The sequence below is a fragment of the Diospyros lotus genome, chromosome 1 (genome assembly GCF_014633365.1).
Source record: "Diospyros lotus cultivar Yz01 chromosome 1, ASM1463336v1, whole genome shotgun sequence".
NCBI classification, from domain to species: domain Eukaryota; kingdom Viridiplantae; phylum Streptophyta; class Magnoliopsida; order Ericales; family Ebenaceae; genus Diospyros; species Diospyros lotus.
Genome location: NC_068338.1, coordinates 50342600 through 50363684, shown reverse-complemented (window position 1 = coordinate 50363684; position 21085 = coordinate 50342600). Strand labels below are relative to the sequence as shown.

At 37.2% G+C, this 21085-nt stretch overlaps 1 protein-coding gene across 2 annotated transcripts in view; it reads right to left on the bottom strand.

Moving 5' to 3' along the window:
- Positions 1-21085, bottom strand: part of LOC127789285 (structural maintenance of chromosomes protein 6B-like) — a 68208-nt gene that overhangs the window by 10582 nt on the left and 36541 nt on the right. For both annotated transcript variants that reach the window (XM_052318160.1, XM_052318168.1), the window contains exons 10-15: positions 20406-20481; positions 17390-17464; positions 17105-17209; positions 11589-11758; positions 11382-11484; positions 10890-11002 (exon numbers count right to left, since the gene is read on the bottom strand). In XM_052318160.1, coding sequence (XP_052174120.1) covers positions 10890-11002; positions 11382-11484; positions 11589-11758; positions 17105-17209; positions 17390-17464; positions 20406-20481 — 642 coding nt within the window. The remainder of the gene's footprint in view (positions 1-10889; positions 11003-11381; positions 11485-11588; positions 11759-17104; positions 17210-17389; positions 17465-20405; positions 20482-21085) is intronic.

Genomic DNA, 21085 nt, shown 5'->3' with positions numbered 1-21085 from the left:
CAGAAAAATTTATAACCATACCTAAAATGGTATAAAGATTAATTCAAAGGAAGTAGGGAACGGCAAGTGTAACAGGTTAAAGAAGTTAAGTAACAAGCATGCATATGAACCAGTTAAGTAATTGATCTCCAAACCTACAACTATATCCAATAGAAGGACATAAGGCATTGCATCTAAGTAGTCCAAATTTTTTATTCTCCTCAGCTCAGGTTAATGTTTGTTTTTAACCTACTCCACTTAGTATTTTGTGGACTCTCTTATTCCTCACCCGCTACAAATCCTTTAGACCCTACCTCCAACTGGGCAGTCCTGTGCAGTTATACCCCAAAAACTATCTACAATTGCATTCAAATGGTTTGAGAAGTATTAGAAGAAAATTTGAAATTTCACTTTCAGAATCTTAAAGACTATTACTTGACATGAGTGAGATTGCTGAGGTACTTGTGCAATCAGATTACAGGATAGAGAGAGATTGTTATATATCCTATGGCTATTGTTTCATCATCTAGGCTTCACCAAACCCATCGTATTCATAGTGTTTATAAATTAAGAAGGGGTAGAGAAGAGGTTACTCACTAAGTGACAAACTGTTGAAAATGTCTATTATAACTCCGTTTCAAGCATTTCTTTTGAGATGAGGAACTACCAGGGCAAGCAGAGATAATATAGCTTGCATTCACAATTAACAAAAATCCCTTAGTAGACTATTTAGACCTATCATTATCAACTACATCTTATCCTAACCAGTTAAGATTGGTGGCACACAGCATATATAATGCCAATTGACTGCTAAAAGTCACATTGACAATACAAATCCATGCAAAAGAACAACGCGGCAAAATTTTAAGCTGGATGCCCTTTCCGATGCAACCATCTAGCCAAGGAATAGACCATATTTATACTTGGAATATATATATAAGTAAAAATGATCAATTTCTATGTACCTATAAATATGTTTGCATATAATTGCCACTATTCAAGGATTTTAGATTTTCAACTTTAACTAATAGCTTCAATAATTTGAAAAAGTTTCAAGAGACCATGAATATTTTGGCAATATTATTAGTTGATTGAAATCACCACACAGCTTTGTTATTTCTACCATACACATGGACGCTGTACCTAGGACGGACTTATGGAAAATGTTATAAAACCCAACTAGTATAAGACAAAAATTACCAAATCCAGCCATTTTTTTAAATTTATTTCCAAAATCATTGCCTTCATTAAGTTTTTTTATCAAAGCAATTTCTAGATTTAAGTCATGTCTTCTATACATGACTTGACCTGTTTAGAATGGATTTTTCTGAAGCATGGTGTTAGGTAATCAGTTCTGAGACCACTTGTTGGAATTAGGATCTGATACCACTTGATGCAGGAATAAAGCAAACGCAGAAACTAAATTCTGTAACACTCACATAGGATCAAAATCAGAGACAAGACAGATATAACGTGATTCAGCAAATTGCATAGGTACATGCCACAAGAAGAATACAGATCATGTGAATACTTTACAGAAAAGAGATAAATTTCACACTCACCCCTATAATCCCAATACGCCCAAACTCACAACTCCTAAGCTACACTCTAATTTGTATGCCCCACCACCTTCTAATCATTTGATATTCGACTCTATTTATAGAGAAACAAGATGGGTCCAAAATCCAAAACTCATTCTGTGTGTACAAATTCTATCTCAATCATACTTTCGACTCTATTTATAGAGAAACAAGATGGGTCCAAAATCCAAAACTCATTCTTTGTGTACAAATTCTATCTCAATCATACTTTGTGTTTGGTGATCTAAATTTGAATTCAAGACATTCTCAACAATCTCCACCTTGGCTTGAATTCCCTAAGCATAGCAAAAATAAACCCCCCAAAAAATACACTTTCTTCAATATGCTCTAAATAGGGCCTTGCACCCAATGAACTCGACAACAAAACTGGGTTAGATCAAACGAGCCCTTACAAAACCGAATCTTGATGGCTCAAACCAAAACTAGGTCAGACTAAAATCTGAAGAACAACCCAAACTGGGTCAGCAAAAAAAAAAAAAAAAAAGGGATCTAGGCAGCCAATCGCTTAAACTAGAGTTAATAGACTCCACTAGATTGGGGCAAATCCCAATGCTATCTAATAGACCAGGCTTATCCAGACCAAAACATCAACCAAATCAAATTTGGATATCACAAAAATTCATCTAGGTCGTGTGTGGATATCAAAAGACCAAATGAGTCGTGTTCATATGAACCATCTAAAACACCTAAATCACCCAGAACGTGAGCTAAATCAAAAGAAACCCCAAACCAACCTGTCCAAGACTCTAATTTGAGTTAAGACCTGCTTTACACAAAGCCTTCAAATCTAGTCCAACCTTGATTAGTGAAGTTTCAAGCTAGTTTCTTGGTGGCAGCAATCCCCTTGGCAGCGGCAACCAAAGGACCAACATTGACAATGACGATGGTTTTCACTTGTCTAGCAGGTTTTCTACTTCCTTGAAATGGCTCATGAACCTCCTTTCTTTTCATGCACGACTTTAGTCAACAGAGAGCAGTGGAGGTCATCTTCAACCTTCAACAGTGCGCTTTACCTCTCTTAGTCTCTCCTTCAGCACTCTCAAATGGCAGGGATGACTTAATGCAGTTGCAGTGAACCAGCGACAATGATCCTTCTTCTATGATGTTGTGCATTATCTCATTAGTTGTGCTCTCTCTGGTTGCTGCTTAATACTATTGCTTCTGCCATGTTGCTGTCTCTCCACGGGTGCTTTTTAATGCTTTCTAATCACTTGGTTTCTATTAATGTGTGGCAAGCATTTTGATTATTGTAGATCGAATTTCTATTTGTTGAGGTTGCACATTAAGGAAATCAAATTGGTGGCCTGCATGTGTGTTTGATTTTCAAATCAAAGGCCACTCTAATGATAGCCTACAATTGACTGGGACAGTTCCATTCAATCAAGTTGGATTATGGAAGTTGTGATTGATCTCACAGTCAATTGTCAGTTTGAAAGTCAATGTACTTTGCTCACTATAATTGGAAGCTGGCCTCAGAATCGACTCATTGTGCTAGTTGATCTTCTAGAAAGCTTGTTTTGCACTTTGGTTTCAGAAGTCAACTTGAGAGTTGACTGTCAAAGTTGGCAGTCGATCTCTCTAAGATCTTGTATTTGGTTCAAATTTGAATTGCTTGTTAGAGTCAACCTTCCAATCAACTATCAATAATAGCAACTAATTTTTCATATGTTACTATAGATGTCATCCTAAAGCATTTAATGCCATTCTTGCCATTATGGATGACTCAGCGAAGAGCTTGGACTATAAATGTGCCCTCAATAATATAATGTCACAACCCAATCCCAAATTGGTAATTTACTAAGGAGGTCTTGGATATCTTTGGTCTCATAAACCCATAAGTCACCTTCAATTAGCACTTTTGGGTGAGAACCCATGGTGTTACAAACAAGAACAAGTTTATGGGGTGCACTTAAAGCTCACATTCAAGAAAGTTCAAAGACAAGTCTCCTAAAGCTCAAAGCATTCAAAGGCTCACTCCAGTTCTCTCAAACCCATTAACTAAAGAGCCTCTACATACAAAGCATTGTAAAGCATGTATATCATTTGTATTCTTCGCATTGTATTCAGTTGGTTCTTCATTTCCTCATTTGGTCCAAGTGTGGACAAGTCATTGTAATCTCTATCTAAAACCATTACTGAGTTACTTGGCTACCTAGATCCTAATTGAATCTAAGGAATTATATTCTACGTTTCCAAGGTGAACTTGTAAGAAAAACCTTAGTGACTTGATCGTGGACACAAGGTGGGATTGCCTTGTAGAGTGGACGTAGGTGTTTGTGACACCTAACAACTATAAATCTCTTTGTGATCTTTGGGTTGTGGTTTTTAATATTGCCACTTAAGATAATACTGCACGAAAGTCGAAAAGGAATTAATAAAAGATAAAATTTGTTAAAATTTATATAAACTCAATTCATACCCTAGCCTAACTTTGAGGTAATTGACACAGGTTGTTACAACCTAACTTTGAAGCCTCCCTTTTTCAAGTAAAATAGGTCACATGAGCCTCAAACTTCCAATTTTCAACACCATATACAAGTTATCATAATTAAGCCCCATTTCTAATAGAAACCACGCAATGCCTACAGAAACTTAAGAATGACAAGTACAAAACTATAAACTAGGCATTTCTCCATTTCTTAAGATACATAATATGTTGATTCTCTTTTCTCTTTATAGAGGAAGAGAATAATACAAAAGGAAAGAGTAATATACACAGAATATACATGACTTCTAAAAATACAAAGAATATTCTATATCTAAAAATACTTCTATTTCTACACTCCCCCTCAAGCTGGCTTAAAGAGATCTTCCATGGCAAGCTTGCTCACAAGTTTCTCAAACTGAGTTTTGTGTAATCCCTTTGTAAGAATATCATCCACTTGGTCAACTGTTCGAATGTAGGGCATACAAATTACTCCATTATCATTTTTTCCTTGATAAAGTGTTTATCCACCTCTACATGCTTTGTACTATCATAGAGAACTGAATTATGAGCAATAGATATTGCAGCTTTATTATCACAATAAATTTTAGCTGGTAGGGAAGTGGAGACCCTCAAGTCTGATAGAAGCCTCTTTATCCACATGACCTCACAAATACCATGGGCAACTGCACGAAATTCAACTTCAGCACTCTTTCTAGCCACCACATTTTGTTTCTTACTCCTCCAAGTAACAAGATTGCCTCCCACAAAGGTCCAGTACCCTGCTGTAGATCTTCTATCAGTTACATTGCATGCCCAGTCTGCATCTGTACAAGCCTCTATATGAAGGTGTCCACATTTTTTTAAAAGCAAACCCTTCCCAGGGGTTCCCTTTAAGTACCGCATAATTCTGTAGGTAGCTTCAAAATGTTGTGAACCAAGTGAGTGCATAAATTGACTTACAACACTTACAACAAAGGTTATGTCTGGTCAAGTATGGGATAGATAGATAAATCTACCCACAAGCCTTTGATATTTCTCCCTTTTTACCACATTCTTGGCCTCAATAGGTTGAAGTTTTAAGTTGGATTCAATGGGAGTTTCAGCAACCTTACACCTAAGCATTCATGTTTCACTAAGTAAGTCCAGAATATACTTACGTTGGTTGACAAAGATCTCCTCTTTAGATCTTGCAAATTCCATCCCAAGAAAATACTTTAGAGGACCCAAGTCCTTGATCTCAAACTCATGAGTTAATCTCCTCTTAAGCTCTTCAATCTCTCCCTTGTCATCACCAGTCATTATTATATCATCCACATAGACAATTAAAATTGCTTTCTTACCGTCACTAGCTTGTTTGAAGAACAGTGTGTGATTTGCTTGACTCTGAATGTAGCCATAGCTTTTCACCGCATTTCCAAATCTTTCAAACCATGCTCTTGGAGACTGTTTTAAACCATACAAGGATTTTTTTAAACGACATACCTTGTTTGTACCGAAGCTCTTCTCAAATCCTGGTGGGAGATCCATAAACACTTCTTCTTCTAGATCACCATTTAGGAAGGCATTCTTTACATCAAATTGGTGAAGTGGCTAATCGAAATTCACTACAAGGGAGAGGAGAACTCGAATGGAGTTTATTTTAGCTACTGGAGCAAATGTTTCTTGATAGTCGATGTCGTATGTTTGGGTGAATCCCTTAGCAACCAGCCTTGCTTTGTATCTTTCTATACTCTCATCTGCCTTACATTTTATAGTAAATACCCACTTACAGCCTACCGTTGTTTTGCCTTCTGATTTGTTCACAATCTCCCAAGTTCCATTCTTTCTAAGCGCACTCATTTCCTCCTGGACTGCTAACTTCCAATCTGGGTCACCAAGGGCATCCTGAATTGTTCTTGGGACATGCAGGTTAGAAATATTTGAAAGAAATGCCTTATGATAATTAGACAATTTTTGGGATGACAGGTATTTCGCAATCGGGTGTTTGGTACAAGATCTCACTCCTTTCCTAGTAGCAATAGAGATATCAAGATCGGACACGTCAAATGAGGAATAATCTAAGGGAGTGAGTTTAGAGTTACCATGAGAAGAAGTACTCTCAGAAGGCCCATTATTCAGAGACGTCGATTGTTCAATTGTTAGAGGAATATTCGAAGTATTCTTCAGGGTTTGACTTCTTATATAAAACTGAAGCTCCGATTTTGAAATATTTGGATCCATTTGTGGTAATTCTCCCCCTGGTTCCAATCCCATCATGCTAGGCACCTGTGAACCAAACACACCCTGTTCCACAACGTTTGGAACATTTATATTCTTGAGTTTGTTTATCAGAGTAGATGGGAGTACTAATTATGGTAGGACGAGGGTCATAGAGTTTTAAGGAATTATCCTTCTCAACATTAGAATTCAAAAAATTATCTTCTTTCTCAATATGCTCCCCCTGAAGATGATTTGTGGCAAAGTAGGGTTGAGTTTCGAGAAAGGACACATCCATACTATTAGGATACATTTGTTCTAGATTAGGGCTTGTAATGTGAGGGAAATATCATGTTGTAATTCTGTTTCTGTGCTTCTAGAAAGAGTTATGTTGTCTTTTTTCTAGGTTTGACCAAGGTTGTTGTAACTGCCATTTTGGGTAGTCGGTCAGGAAGGTTTTCCCGCCCCTATGGCTTATAAATAGGGGCCAAGATGTAGGCTTTGGGGTGTGCTTTCTATTGTGTAGTTTACAAGCTGTCTTGGGCAAGAATGTGCAGTGAGAAGGAGTGAATATCTTTCTTGTATACAACTCTATATAGCTTTCAAGTTTATGGGCTAGGTGAGAGTTGGGTTTTAGGGCACATACAATCTTGTAATGGTATTCAAGATAGTGGAGAAAGCAGGGGCAAAAGCCAATCTGGATGTAGGTCTTTTATTGAGACCGAACCAGGATAATCTTGTGTGTTGTGTGCAGTTCTTGATTGTGTTCTTGGTTGAATTCTGATTTCTATTCATTGCAAATTAGAGAGAGGTCGTTGGGTGAGTTTGAGTGATTGAGTGATCATATAAAAGGGTGAGATCTAGGTTAACACATACTGATATAAGTTTTTTTGGTGACAGGATTAAAGCATTTGTACCCTTTCTTATTTAGTGCATAGCCCAGAAAGACACATTTTTCAGCTGTGGGATCCAATTTCGAACGAAATATTTGAGGAACATAAATGAAGTAAGTGCATCCAAAAACTTTTAAGGGTAACTCAAAATATATACGGCATAGAGAAAAGAGTTTTTTTAAATAGTGTAAGAGAGTTTGAAATTGTAGAACACGAGTGAGCATACGATTGATGAGATAGGAAGTAGTTAAAATTGCATCACCCCAGAGATATTTAAGGACATTCATAGAAAACATGATGGCCCTGGCAACCTCTAGGAGGTGTCGATTTTTTCGTTCAGCAATACGATTTTGTTGGCGAGTTTCTTGACAAGTGGCTTGATGTAAAATTCCTTTTTCTTTTAAAAAAACCCCCAAAGATTCATTAAAATATTCAGTGTCATTATCAAATCAAAGAATACAAATTTTTGTGTTAAATTGAGCTCAATCATATGGAAAAAAATCCTTGAAAGTTCTACACACAACTGATTTTTTTGCATGTAAATCCAACAAACTCAAGTATGATCATCAATAAAAATAACAAACCATTTTTTGCCAGACAAAGTAGAGACCTTAAAAGGGCCCCAAACATCACTGTGTATCAAATAGAATGATTTTAAAGGACAATAGGGTTTTGGATGAAATTTAACACGATGATCTTTGGATAAATGACAACTCTCGCATTGAAACATAGAAGGATCCACTCCTTTAAACAACATAGAAAATGCAATAGGAGTCAAAAAAGATAACACGACAGTTAGAGTCTTTGGATAGTTTACTAACAGATAGAAGATTGCAGGCAAGTTTAGGTACATGGAGTACTGATTGAAAATCAATACTATCAAAGAGTTTAATGAGACATTTACCTGCAATAGGTGAAAGAGTACCATCAGCTATTCTTATTTTTTCATTACCAACACAAGGAATATATCAGTTGAATAGATGCGATAAACCAGTCATATGATCAGATGCTCCTGAATCAATGATCCATGGAACAGATTGGAATGAACTAGACAAGACAAAGGAATTTTTACCTGAACAGGCCAATGAACAATTGGGTGTACCAGGGGACATATTAGGCTTTAGCAGTCGCAGAAGTTGATCAAGTTGCTCTTTGTTGAATGGTCATGCATCAGCTTCATGAGCAGTAGGTTGGGATCGCTTTGATCTAGGCTTCCAATTGACTGGTTTGCCATAAAGCACCCAACAGGTCTCCCGAGTATGGCGTGGTTTATTGCAATGATCACACCAAACACGAGGTTTTTCTTCCGCCTTTCGTTAACCAACAATATGTCGTCCACCAGCATTAGCATCAGCAGTCACGAGTAGCATATTTTCAGATAGCCCACTTTCACCACTCTTCTTCTTGCCCAACATAACCAGTCTTCGGCTTTCTTCACGCCGAACTTCAGAAGAAGCTTCACTTAGAAACGAGAGTGGATTTCTACCGACGATCCTCCCACGTACTTCATCATACTCAACATTGAGTCCAGCGAGAAACTTAAATACCCGATTAGCATCAACCATTTTCTGATAATGTTTGCAATCGTTTGTGTTCTTCCACTCATATGTGTTGAAGAGATCCAAGTCCTGCTATATACGCTTTAAAGAATTAAAGTATATGGTGACAGTATCACTACCTTGTCGAATCTCACCAAGCTTCAAGTTGAGCTCGTAGAATTAGAATTGATTCCCCAAATTGGAATACATGGCAGTGACTTCATCCCATAGTTCCTTTGCTATAAAGAAGCACATATAATTCGAACTTATCTCTTCTTCCATGAAGTTAACAAGCCACGTCATCACCACTGAATTCTCAACATCCCACATGTCATACAGTGGGTCTTTATTGTCTGGGGCTGATGTGGCGCTAGTTAAATAGCCAATCTTTCCCCGACCTCGAATGTACATACGAATAGATTGCGACCAACGTAGGAAATTGGTACCATTGAGACGAATGATCGTAATCTATACCGAATGTGAGTCGGAGGAGCTTTTGGGAACTCGAAATTGGTCTTGAGAGGACTAGGATTGTTGGGTCGGAGTGACTGAAGATGCAGAATCGGTCATGGTGGTTGAACAATCAGATCAGGGTATTGCACTGTGTGGTGGCAACAGAACAATCAGATCTGAACAACCAGATCTGGTGGCTAAACAATTAGATCTGACACACCAGTAGAGATCCATAGATCTGAACCCAGTAGTGACCCAAGGATTTGGGTGCTTGGATCTAGGTGCCCAATCTAAACAAGAACTTATTTAGGCGCTTGGATCTGGGCGCTTCAAAGGATGGGAGCGACTCTGATGTGCGAATAGGGGCGGCTCACGAACGGCAACCAGGGATGGCGTTGAATGGTGGATGGGAGCGGATCTGATGCGCGGACAAGGGCAGCTTCTAATTCGCAATGTCGAGGCAACAAGAGCAGCGACAGGTCCGACGAATGGAGGCCGACCTTCGCGAGGGGCTATGAGGCCGCGACCATTCCAGAGGTGGGAATCCTTCTAGAGAACGACGACTATCGTGGTGACGACAGCGACAGGGATGTCAGATCGCAGAGGCAGCGGCCGGCGTAAGGGCGGTGGCGGCCTGAGGATTGAGCGATGACTGGCGATCGGTGTAAGGGCAGCAGCAAATCTTGGGTATAGCAAAGGAATAGGAGAAGTTAGGGTTTCACAGTGGACGACTGTGATTCAATCCCTAACTCCCACTCTGATACCATATAAACTGGGTATTTCTCTATTTCTTAAGATACATAATATGTTGATTCTCTTTTCTCTTTATAAAGGAAGAGAATAATACAAAAGGAAAGAGGAATATACATAGAATATACAAAACTTCTAAAAATACAAAGAATAATCTATATCCAAAAATACTTCTATTTCTACAAAAACATAATAAATCTAGCTTGTGATTCTTGATTTAAATTTTTCCACAAATATCACAATTAAGCCCCATTTTACTAAAGATTGATTAGTAGCATGCTTGTCCTTATCTTATGACCTATAGGATAATAAAAGAATGAGTCACAAATGTAGGTCATATCTTAACTACTTTAGTAAACACAATTATGATAAAGAATACAAGTCACTCGTGTTGGTCATGTCTTAATAGTGCTTACAACAACTCATACAGCTTTTTAAAAGTAGCATCATTTCAAACAGAGAACACAGGGAACTCTCCCAATTTAACCTTTATACTACTACAGAAAATAGTAAAATGTTTGAAATGAGAAGAGAGAGAATTAGCCACAGAAAAAGAGAATATTGTCTTAATCGGAGAACCTAGAGGTGAAGGTACTATCATTGCTTTCAAGACACAGATAGTAATTTTAGAGAATCAGAGCCATATTTGGGGTGAAGACATGGACAATTCCACATTGAGACGGTACACAATCTTTGGATAATTTCAGTAGTCTTTCCTTGTAGATGAATGTATATCCTGCATGTCCTTCACATTGTGTCTAGTTTAGAACCCAACACTCAATTTATTCCTGTCAAAAATTCATTACATATAAAACACAAATGTAAATAATTTCATTAAAAAAATGCTACTGTTGCAAAGCCCTTTGAAATACCAACCATTTTAACTACAATGGGTCATATTGTATGCATCGCGCAGAAGCAGAAATTTATGTAGCCAACCACATGTAATGGGGTTAAAAAGTCTCTGATTGTTGTTGTTGGGTCACACTATAAGCATTAAAGATGAATTAAAATAACACAACAAAAAAAATAAAATCAAATTCCATCTTACATTCGGTATCCATCTGACGTGTAAACTTCCTTTAAATTTAATATCTTCTGCTCAAAAGCCACTGATTTTCCCACATCATAATTCCGGACAAGCACCTGTCTCTCTGCACTACCCTGCAAAAGTAAGGAGGTTATGGAAAGATGTTTAAGGGAGCCCTAGTACTTCAGGAAAAGAGAAGGTCAGAGGATAAAATCATACAGATATAGCAATGGCAGACTATAAGAATCCTCTTTAACAAAAATTGGATTGTCCAGGCTTCCATTAGATAACTAGATTCAGGTTTCACTATTAAAAGTCATTACAACACTATCTATAAGGAACCATGAGCCAAATTAGCTCCACTCTCAACCAACATGAAGTTATGTTGAATTCATGATAATATGAAGCTGTCCAGAGCTTGTTCAATGAGCAGCACTTTTGTTTAAGAAGTAATAAACTGAATGAAAGAACAGAATACACATTGACAATGAAGGAAAATAAGCAGAAATATACCAGATCCACCAAGACGTTCAGAATGGTAGGACTGTCAGAATGTAAAACAGAAATAGTAGTAGGGTGCTTAGTCTGAGGAAGCATGTGATTTGGAATATTTAACCTACAAAAGAAATATATTAGTACAATAATGAGAAATAAACAATGCAACATAAGCAAAACCAATATGTAACTTGGTAGTCCAATTCTACAGACATTTGCCCTTACCTTGGCCTAGCAAAGTCATATATGATAATTTGGAGGTGGTTGTAGCCAGCTTCCCTAGCGCATCCTCTCAGAAAAACAGAATCTTTGTGGTCCGTCACAACAAAAGCGTTAAGAAGTTTTCCTATGGCATTCTCGACAGCAACAGCCCACATATCACCATGAAGCAAAGACTGCATGCAGTCACATGTTATGTAAAAAGTTAGTAACTAATTACAAGAAAATAGGTTAGAAAAAGAAAAAAGAAAATGAAATATATCACAATAGGAAAGAAAATTTCTCAAGCATAACAGAATCTAAATATCAAAATAACACATTCTAACTATAATTCCAAACTTCATAAGATTGAAATTGCCATCCTATCAGAGTGATCAAAGACAAATTTACAGCACTCCATTTAGAAAGATGGATGGGATAAAGGTCAGAATTGTTCCTAAAGGGATTGATCATCTAATAACTAAGGTTTAAGTATTTTCTTGCAGGAAAAAAGGCCAAAATTGAATTAATAGTCACATGGAAGTAAAATGTGTAGCAGTTAAAAACAGAGCATCTATTTCAAGTTTTTTTTTTTTTTTTCCGTTGATATCCTTTTAAGTAATTACTGGAACAGTCAAGCCCTTGAACAAATAAAAGCACGCGCCACATGACTGGTCAGCCTGAGGGGAGGAAAGTATATTTTGGATATGGGACGAATAGAAAGTCTGATGGTGGAGCAAGTTTGCAGTGTATGGCAAATTATAAAAGTTCAAAACATATTAGTTCAAAGTTGTCTGAACTCCAAAAAATAGAGAACACAAAACAATGGTGAATCCTGCTCAAATAAATCCAATTGCCTCACCATGACTATTAAGTGTTCTAACTTTAGACATTATAAAAGCCAAATAAATCCAACCTAGAATTGGCTTGATCTCAAAATAGTCTATCCACAAACCAGCAGAGATAAATACTAATTAGGAATTAGATATACTGTCTCTACTAGTTCAGCCAACAGTATAATTTGAAAAAAAAAAAAAAAAGAAACGGATACAATTTATGAGCAGATATCCAGGACTAACAATGACATGGAGACACAGTGGTACCTAAGCTTTCTGACATTACTTGGCTAATTCAGTACAGACTAGCAGTCAATTATTGATTGCTGAACAAACCCTGAATCAGATTACCAAAAGACAGTCACAAAAATCTTATTTGAATTTCATATTTATAATTTCAATAAATTACATGCAGCAAAATCAAATAATTAACAAAAGTGGCATAACTTCTACATCATTTTGCAAAAGTCCAAGCATCAGCACCAAGGCGCTTCTCACAATCCAATCCCACATCAGTAGCCTGCTAGGGAGGTCTTGAGTATTTTACTTGGTCCCATAAGTTATCTTCAGCTAGCACTTTTGTGTGAGGACCCATGGTGTTACAAGTGAAAAAAGACTACTGATGCAGGCCTGGATCATGGAAAACTCCCCTCTTTTAATACTTGGCATCCTCACCATGCCAAAAATCCCATATCGATCAATCTAACCTGTAACACCCCACTTTCCCGGGCATGTTATAACTTAGAAAATTCCGGGCTATATTTTTTTTCAAACAATCTTCGCATGCTTAAGACAATCATTCTAGAATTTCCAAAATTTCCGTCTATCTACCTAGCATGAGATTCATCATACATTACACACACTAGACTAGATATTTCATCAATAGCGGAAGCAAGAATCGAACTTAACTTTAACATTAACCACAAATTTGATCATTCATCAATAACTTTCAAAACGTTCTGAATTCAAAGTAGCAGACTTAAATACATAGTTGCAAAATTGTAAAACCAACAACATACACTTGCTAAGTGCCATTATATGCTTCTTCCATGCCTGCCTCTGCTAAATCTTCACCTGGAACGTTTGAATATTCTAGAGACAAAGTCCATGTTAGATGATGAATCATCTAAGGGTATAAACTTCATAACTCATGTATGTATGCAAATGCAAAATGTCTTCATTTCTTTCGTTTGAGCCAACAAGGCATTAACCACACTTTATTGCTACTTTTCATTTTTACGACCTTCTTACCAGCCTAAGGTGTATGGAGGCACCCTTAGTAGAGCAGCAATGCCTGTCCGTACTCTCAAACGTATGCGATGCATGATCAATAATATTCAGTGTTTCAAAAGGCGGTAGTCGGGCGGCAAGCTACCGCCTAGCGCCTAGGCCACCTAGAAAATTTAATATTTTTTAATTTTTTTTCTTAATATATTCTTTCTTTCCCCACCCCACCCCCTACCCCCTCAAATTTCAGCACGTTCTCACTCCCCCCCCTCCCCTCCCAAAAAAAAAAAAAAAATTCACAATGCTCTCTCTCTCTCCCTCTCAAACCTGCCTCCTCCAAGCACATCGTTGCCCCCGCCATAGCCAATCGAACTGTCTGCCTCCTCCAAGCACATCGATGCCCCCCACCATTGCCAATCGAACCGTCTGCCTCCTTCTATCACATCGTTACCCCCCGCCAATGCCAATTGGACCGTCGTTGTGTTACCACAGGTAAGTCCGAAGGCTGTTCTAGTCCCTATCCAGTGGTGGTGACGGCGACGAAGTCGGGCAACCCAAGCTGATGCGGCGGCAGCGGCTGCAACAATCATCACTAATGGAGTCGGGTGAGAGGTCTTGAGCCCAAACCACGTCTGGGCGGCCAAGGCAACACCTCGTTGCCTTGGCCGCCTAGGAGCCGCCTGAGCCCAATTAATTGGGCCGGCACCTAAGGGGCCGATTTGGAGGAACTCACAGCTGCCAAGGGTCGCCTAGCGCCTTTTTACCGCCTAGGCGGCCTCCTAGAGGCCGCCTATTAGAACACTGATAATATTATCATGAGCATATGCATATTTCATCATCATGACATGTAAATGCAATATACATGACGTATAGCATAACAAGGCATGTCAACATGAAACTAAATCTAGGATCGAACCACTTACAAGTCAAAACCATTTGCATGAAACTAAATCCAATTTTGGTATAACTACTCACCTTTGAAAGCAATTTTAACACTGAAACCTCGAAATGCGTGTTGACCTCGATTGTCGTGTTGAGACCTAATAATCACACTCTTGCTCAAATCTCGATGTCTCAATGATCCCTGGTCATCACATTTATTCAAGAATTTCAATATCCTATTTTCCTCTAATTGCCTCCCATTTTCCTCTCGATAATTCCAAAATAAATCTCCTTAAATATTTTCCCAAATTTTTCTCCACAATAATTCATAAAATAATTTTGGGAAAATTTAAAAAAAAATCAAAAATAAATACCTATCCACGCGCCTAAAGAAATTGGCCAACGCGTGAAGTCCACACACTGGTCATCTTCTCCGATCCTCCAGTAGCCGGCAATTGCTCCGATCACTGATTTTTTTGCACCACTTTGAAGGCCTCTTCAAGTCCCCTGATGGCACAACCCTTGGCCTAAAAACACCACCGAAGATGCCTCAATTTGGTTGATTTCAAGCTGGCTCCAGCGACCCACGCGATAATCCGGCCAAGCTCAAAACCTCTTAGAACCTATGCGAAACCTCACGAAATTTTCCAAAAATGACCCTCTTGACCTTAGGAACAAAAGCCCTCTAACAATGTCTCTCAAATCACTCACTAAAGCCTCGGTTTAGAGCTTGAATTCGATGAACAAAACCCTCGGCCATAACCTCTATTTATACTCGATTTCTAGCCTTGTCGAGCCATTCCTTGTCAAATCCAAGCCTTTAATGCCATAAAACAACCTTAAATCACCTCAAATTGTGGTGATTTGCCATGAACACCCCTCTCCTAAATTTCTGGCGACTCACGGCCATACCCCATCATCCTTCCGTCAAATCACGGCCATACTCGGCCCATAGTCACCTCAATCGATCCACCATGCTCTGGGGCCCACTCTGGACCCTGAAACGACCTTTTCGATGATGGCAAGAGGCTGGCCAGTGGTGGCCGGCCGTGGCCATGGCTGTTTTCTTCAAAATTTGCACTTTGACCCCCGCTACTTTCCAAATTTCATTTTGACCCTTATTTGAAGTGCTTAAGCTTTGATATTTTGTCACTTGAACCCCTAAGTCCCATGCTCTTAATTTGGCCCAACAAATTTGGAAAAATATCCTTTTTGACCCTTTTCCAACTAGAATTTAAAATTACACTTAGGCCCGAAACTATGCAAAAATCACATTTTGGTCGTGAATCCTTTTGTTTTACCCCGAACCCACTTCAGAGTTTTTCCTTATGCAAAACTTAAATCCTCTCAAGGTTCTGTTGCCTTTTTTGAAGTCTCTTATGATGATTTGATTTCCTAGGCTGCATCGCAGCTGTACCAAAAATAATTTCCATTTTGATTCCTTTTAGCATCATAAATCTTGCCTTGAAACGCTCATCAATGATATACCTTTCTCTTTGGATATTTACATTCTGGGTATTCCCTTTCATTGATTCGGCTGTTTAAGATCTTTAAACTGTTTTCTAGATTTTTCTTATCGTCACAAAATATGTAATATTTCACATATTAACGACGTATTTATTTATTTTGACTTGGGATATTACATAACCCAAGTCAGATTTAAAATATACCACTACTGCATAGGTGTGGGCCAAGAAAGTATTTTTAATTTGACTCAGGTTAGATTGATCAATATGAGATTTTTGGCATGGCAAGGACACCAAGAAATAAAGAAGGGTAGTTTGTCACAATCCAATCCCACATCAGTAGTTTACTAGGGAGGTCTTGAGTATATTACTTGGTCCCATGAGCCCATAAGTTATTTTTAACTAGCACTTTTGGGTGAGGACCCACAATGTTACAATGCTAATCTATTGTAACAATTTTCTAGTCAATAACATGCAAAGCAGGGACAGGGAAAATTATGTGATCAAAAAAGAACAAAAGCGATACAGAAGCATATTCTTGGATTCATAAGTGATTTTATTATTTTATTTCTTTAGTTTATGGTTAGTATCTATGTTATTAGGTTTTGGTAGGATTTTATATTATTAGCTTTAATAAGTTGTCATGTGACTAACATGTGATGTTTAATATAGAGATGATGACTAAGATTAAAGATTCCTTTGTGAGCAACGGACATAATTTATTTCCGTAGTAACCCTAGTATAAATAGTCTTTTAAGACACTTTTTAGGCAGTTGTTTATATTCTGATTCAACATTTGAGGTTTTATTAAACCTTTCATATTATTGTTCCAGATTTGATCTTACACTGTTTTAACCCAAATTTTGCAGTTGCTTTTCTAGTTCTTCCTCTCATACTAATCAATAAGTAACTCTTTCTTCCTCGCCAAAATAGTAAAATGTTTCCTAAGATTTATAAGAAATTGAAAAGTAAGCTCCACTTCAGGTGAAGGAATACTTATTCAGGAACAGAGCTAAATGGGTAAATAATAATTACATGACAACCAATCCAATTAAATGAATTAACTTCACTCACAATCACAGATACACACGCTCCCACACTTCAAAAGACAACATCATTTTCTACCACTAACCAGATGAGCACCAATTGGACCAATGGGTGGTCTTTTAAACCTATGATGGTGTCTCTCTATTGTCTGCAAAAGATTAGTTACTCTGAATCCTCCAAAAGCTGTAACCTGGGGTAAAAGAAAGCATGCCATGTGTAAGCAATACAACTGCAATCAAAGCATAGAATCATAGGTTTTGCACTTGTGAACAAATCTAATTATTCAAAAAGGCATCATATTCCAAAAAAAAAAAAAAAAAATCATGTTTAAGTGCTTCAAAAGACCCAAAAGCTAAAGAATTATCCGCACCTTGTTGGTTTGATGCAAGCGGAGATCATGTATCTGTGAAAAAATTTCACGATGCCTCCTTTCATTTTCTTCAATCTGAAAAAAGATAACATAGATCACGTAATTCCACTTTTATTATGGATAATAGAACACATGAAGAGGATGTCATGACCCTATGAATAATAAAAGGGTATTATTGTAATAGGGTAGAATAGTTGGTTAGGGATATTCTAGCAATTAGTTAGGTGCACATGGCTGCATGTGCAAAGCTGTTAGGGGACAAATATGCCTATATAAGGCTGATGTAAATGGAGGGGAGGGTATGCTGAAATTGACAATAGAAAATCTGATTCTCTCTCTCTCCAATTCTCCCTCTCGTTTCTCTCCATTCTGCTCTCCCTCATTTCTCTTAACTTTCTCCCTAATTCTCTTCAATCTCCCCCTTCATTTCTTCTTTGTTCTTCCCCAATTCTTCTTCTAACCCATCACGAACCCTAGGTTCGTGACAGAGGAACATACAAATCAAGCAGCAGGTGCGACGCCATAAATAATTAAAATTTCGTGAGATATCTCACAGGTTTGCCAAATTGAATAAAAAATCCAAGCCAAGTAAGATTCAAAACTACTGGTTCATCATTTTTAATAAATTTTATAACAATAAAGTTTTCCAAATTCTTTATCAAATAATTTTCTGGTAGATATCTGACATAAGTAGCTTCGTTAGAAAGCATCAAAGGGGCATGGCATCCATAAACATGGAAGTAAAGACAAAAGCTAGCCAAAAAGGTATAGTGAGCCTCAGCAAAGTTAAGCTATCCTATGAAATCAATTCAAGAAAAAGAAGTCACAAAACTTTAATATAAGCCAAATACAGAGACACTGCAGTAAAGAAGATTTTGAGCCTATGAATTGCAATTCTAGTTTGCTCTTCCAACTAGCAGTTTTTTTTTTTTTTTTGGTTTCTAAATTACAACACACATGGCTTACTTAAGGAAGATTGTTTCAGCACAAATTCTCATTTATCAAAGAAAATAGTAAGAAAGCAGTATTTCTTTACCTAATTCTTAAGGCAGGGAGGTTCTAAACTCAAATGAAGTTAACTCCCACATAGCCGTAAGATTGTGTCATTGATCACCCATGATAAGAGGTGTCATTGATCACCCATGATAAGAGGTCATAGGAGAAGTCATATTGATTATAGACATTCAAGTTACACCCATTCTAACAACTTCTTAAGTTTTCAATACTGTTGGTAGCTAACAACATAACTATCACTTTCCCCAAGGGATCTAAAACAAGAGGCAAAATCCCTGAGGAATGCATCATTATTATTTTAATTGTGTTCTATCTTTTGAAAGAAAACAATGTATAAAAAATAAAAATAAAAGAAATCCCTTAACAAGCTAACACCGGCAACTTGTACGACATGATTATTTAAAAACTTTTATAAAATATTCAAAAGAGAAGGAAAATTCCATTCTATCCCAAAAAATGGAAAATAAGGATACTTCACCTAACATAGGCTAGAGAACCATCACATTTTTCAAAAGCTCTCCTATTTTTCTCCCTCCAAAAATTCCACATAAAACAGAAGAAACCAAAAATCACTCACACTCACAACCTCACAGGGAGTAGCCCAACCCTGAGAAGACAAAAAATCAAACACCAAAGCTAGATTGACCCACTGGACATGAGAGAGAGAGAGGAGCACTCCATATATCACAAGTTGCAGAACAAGTAAGAAGTAGATGATCAACCAATGCCCAGTCCACCTCACAAATCCAATCATTCACAAAAGACACCTCTACCGCAAATTAATAGTTGTGAGAATAATCCAAGTGGAGCACTCCAATCAAAAAAGGCCACTCTAGGAGTAGCCTTCAATTTCCATAACAGTTTTCAAGGAAAATACAATCACCCTTTATCAAGAGAGCTTCATAAAATGAAAAAGAAAGATCCACAATTTGATAGATTCAAACCACCAGTCCTTCCTTGGAGAGAGTCTTAAGGAACTCAAACAACAAAAAGCAGAATCAAACTCTCAGCCATGCAAGTTCCACCTTAAAAGAGGGAACAACATTATCAAAGTTGAAAGAAGTGTAATCACGTCAGGCTATTACTACCTAACAGATACAAATCTAGTAATAACTGAATCAAACATCTAAAATTATACTAACAGTCAACCAGAATCTAAACATTTCGTATCACCTACTTGAAAAGATAGAAACTAAAACAAATTAAGAAAGCATTCTAGATTTATGATACCTTTCCAAAAAGCTATCACCATAAGGTGAATTAATCAAACCCCCAAACCAACTCCATTCCCCTGGCCCCAATAAAGAACCATAATTTGATTACATAAAACTCTTTCCAAATAAATTAATTTTCATTAGCAAATCCCCACAGCCACTTACCCAAAAGGACTTTGATATCTTTAAATTTCCAAGACCTGAACAGCCAAACCACTTCCGTCCCTAGGAAGACCAAAGACATACCACATCCCAACTAACCAATGAATCTTGAACTCCTCGCCTAACCCTCTACAATGAGAATATCCTTGCAATTATCTAACCGAGAAACAATCAAGGTCAGGATTTGGAACAAAGCCAAAATATAAGTGGGAGTACTAAAAAGGGTTTTCTTAAAAAGAGTAATCTCTCACCCTTACACAAATCCCTGATCAAGGTGTGAAGCATAATGAAGGTTAATGCTCTAAAAAAAAAAAAAAAGATAACCAGAATATATTCTTTCAAAGTCAATGAACCGCTATGTTAGACAAAGTAAGACTTACACAAAGATAGCACAATGTAGTTCCACTTTATGCAAAACATAGAACTCAAGGCACCTAACTATATCCCATGGTTAATCTACCAACAGGAAGCAACCCCAACCAAAACATGATGAAAAGAAGCTAAATGCAAAGTTTTCAACATAATATCAAAAACAAAACAAACTATCAAAACAATCCTGTAAAACTATACAGTCCAGCATTCTCAATTTTCATCAATCTTGTAAAACTATCAAAACAATTCCATACCTCACGAGCAAACTTTTCTACTTCTTCCTTTCGCATGAATAGGGTTTGAGATAAGGCTTCCTCTTCTTCCCTCAATCTATAAGTAACAGAACTTAAAAATCAGAGGACAAATACCATGAAAGCAGCTTATGCTAAACATATACATATAAATTCAAAAATAGCTTATATGCCCAAGTCCAGATGCATTGCGGAAATTAAAAACCTGTTTTTGGATCAGAACCTGTATCAAATCATGAGCCATGAGATGTGTTGACATTATAAAAGACATACAACAACTTCAGGTCTGGAGAAATTAAAATATATAAATATATATTTCAAGATAGAAAGTAAAATTACAGAAATACATTCCTTTTAGGAACATGGTCAGACTATCTAGTAAGTCAGCTGCCATGTCCTCCAACTATCCTCCCTTCTTTTATTTCAGACTTAAATCCTTGACATGAAACCAAGCAAATTTAATCCTCTTAGCTAAACAGAGAGATCTATCAAATAGCAAAAGCAAAAACATACAGAAAATACTAATTTCTCAAATAATAAATTTCAACTCTTCAACTTTCTTTTGTGTATGTGTGTGTCTTCTTAACGTGATGTAATTGCTACAAAATTCACAAAAACAAATGTATTTCACAAATAAATTATTAATCTTATTAAGAACCATTTAAATATTTTTTCATCTTATT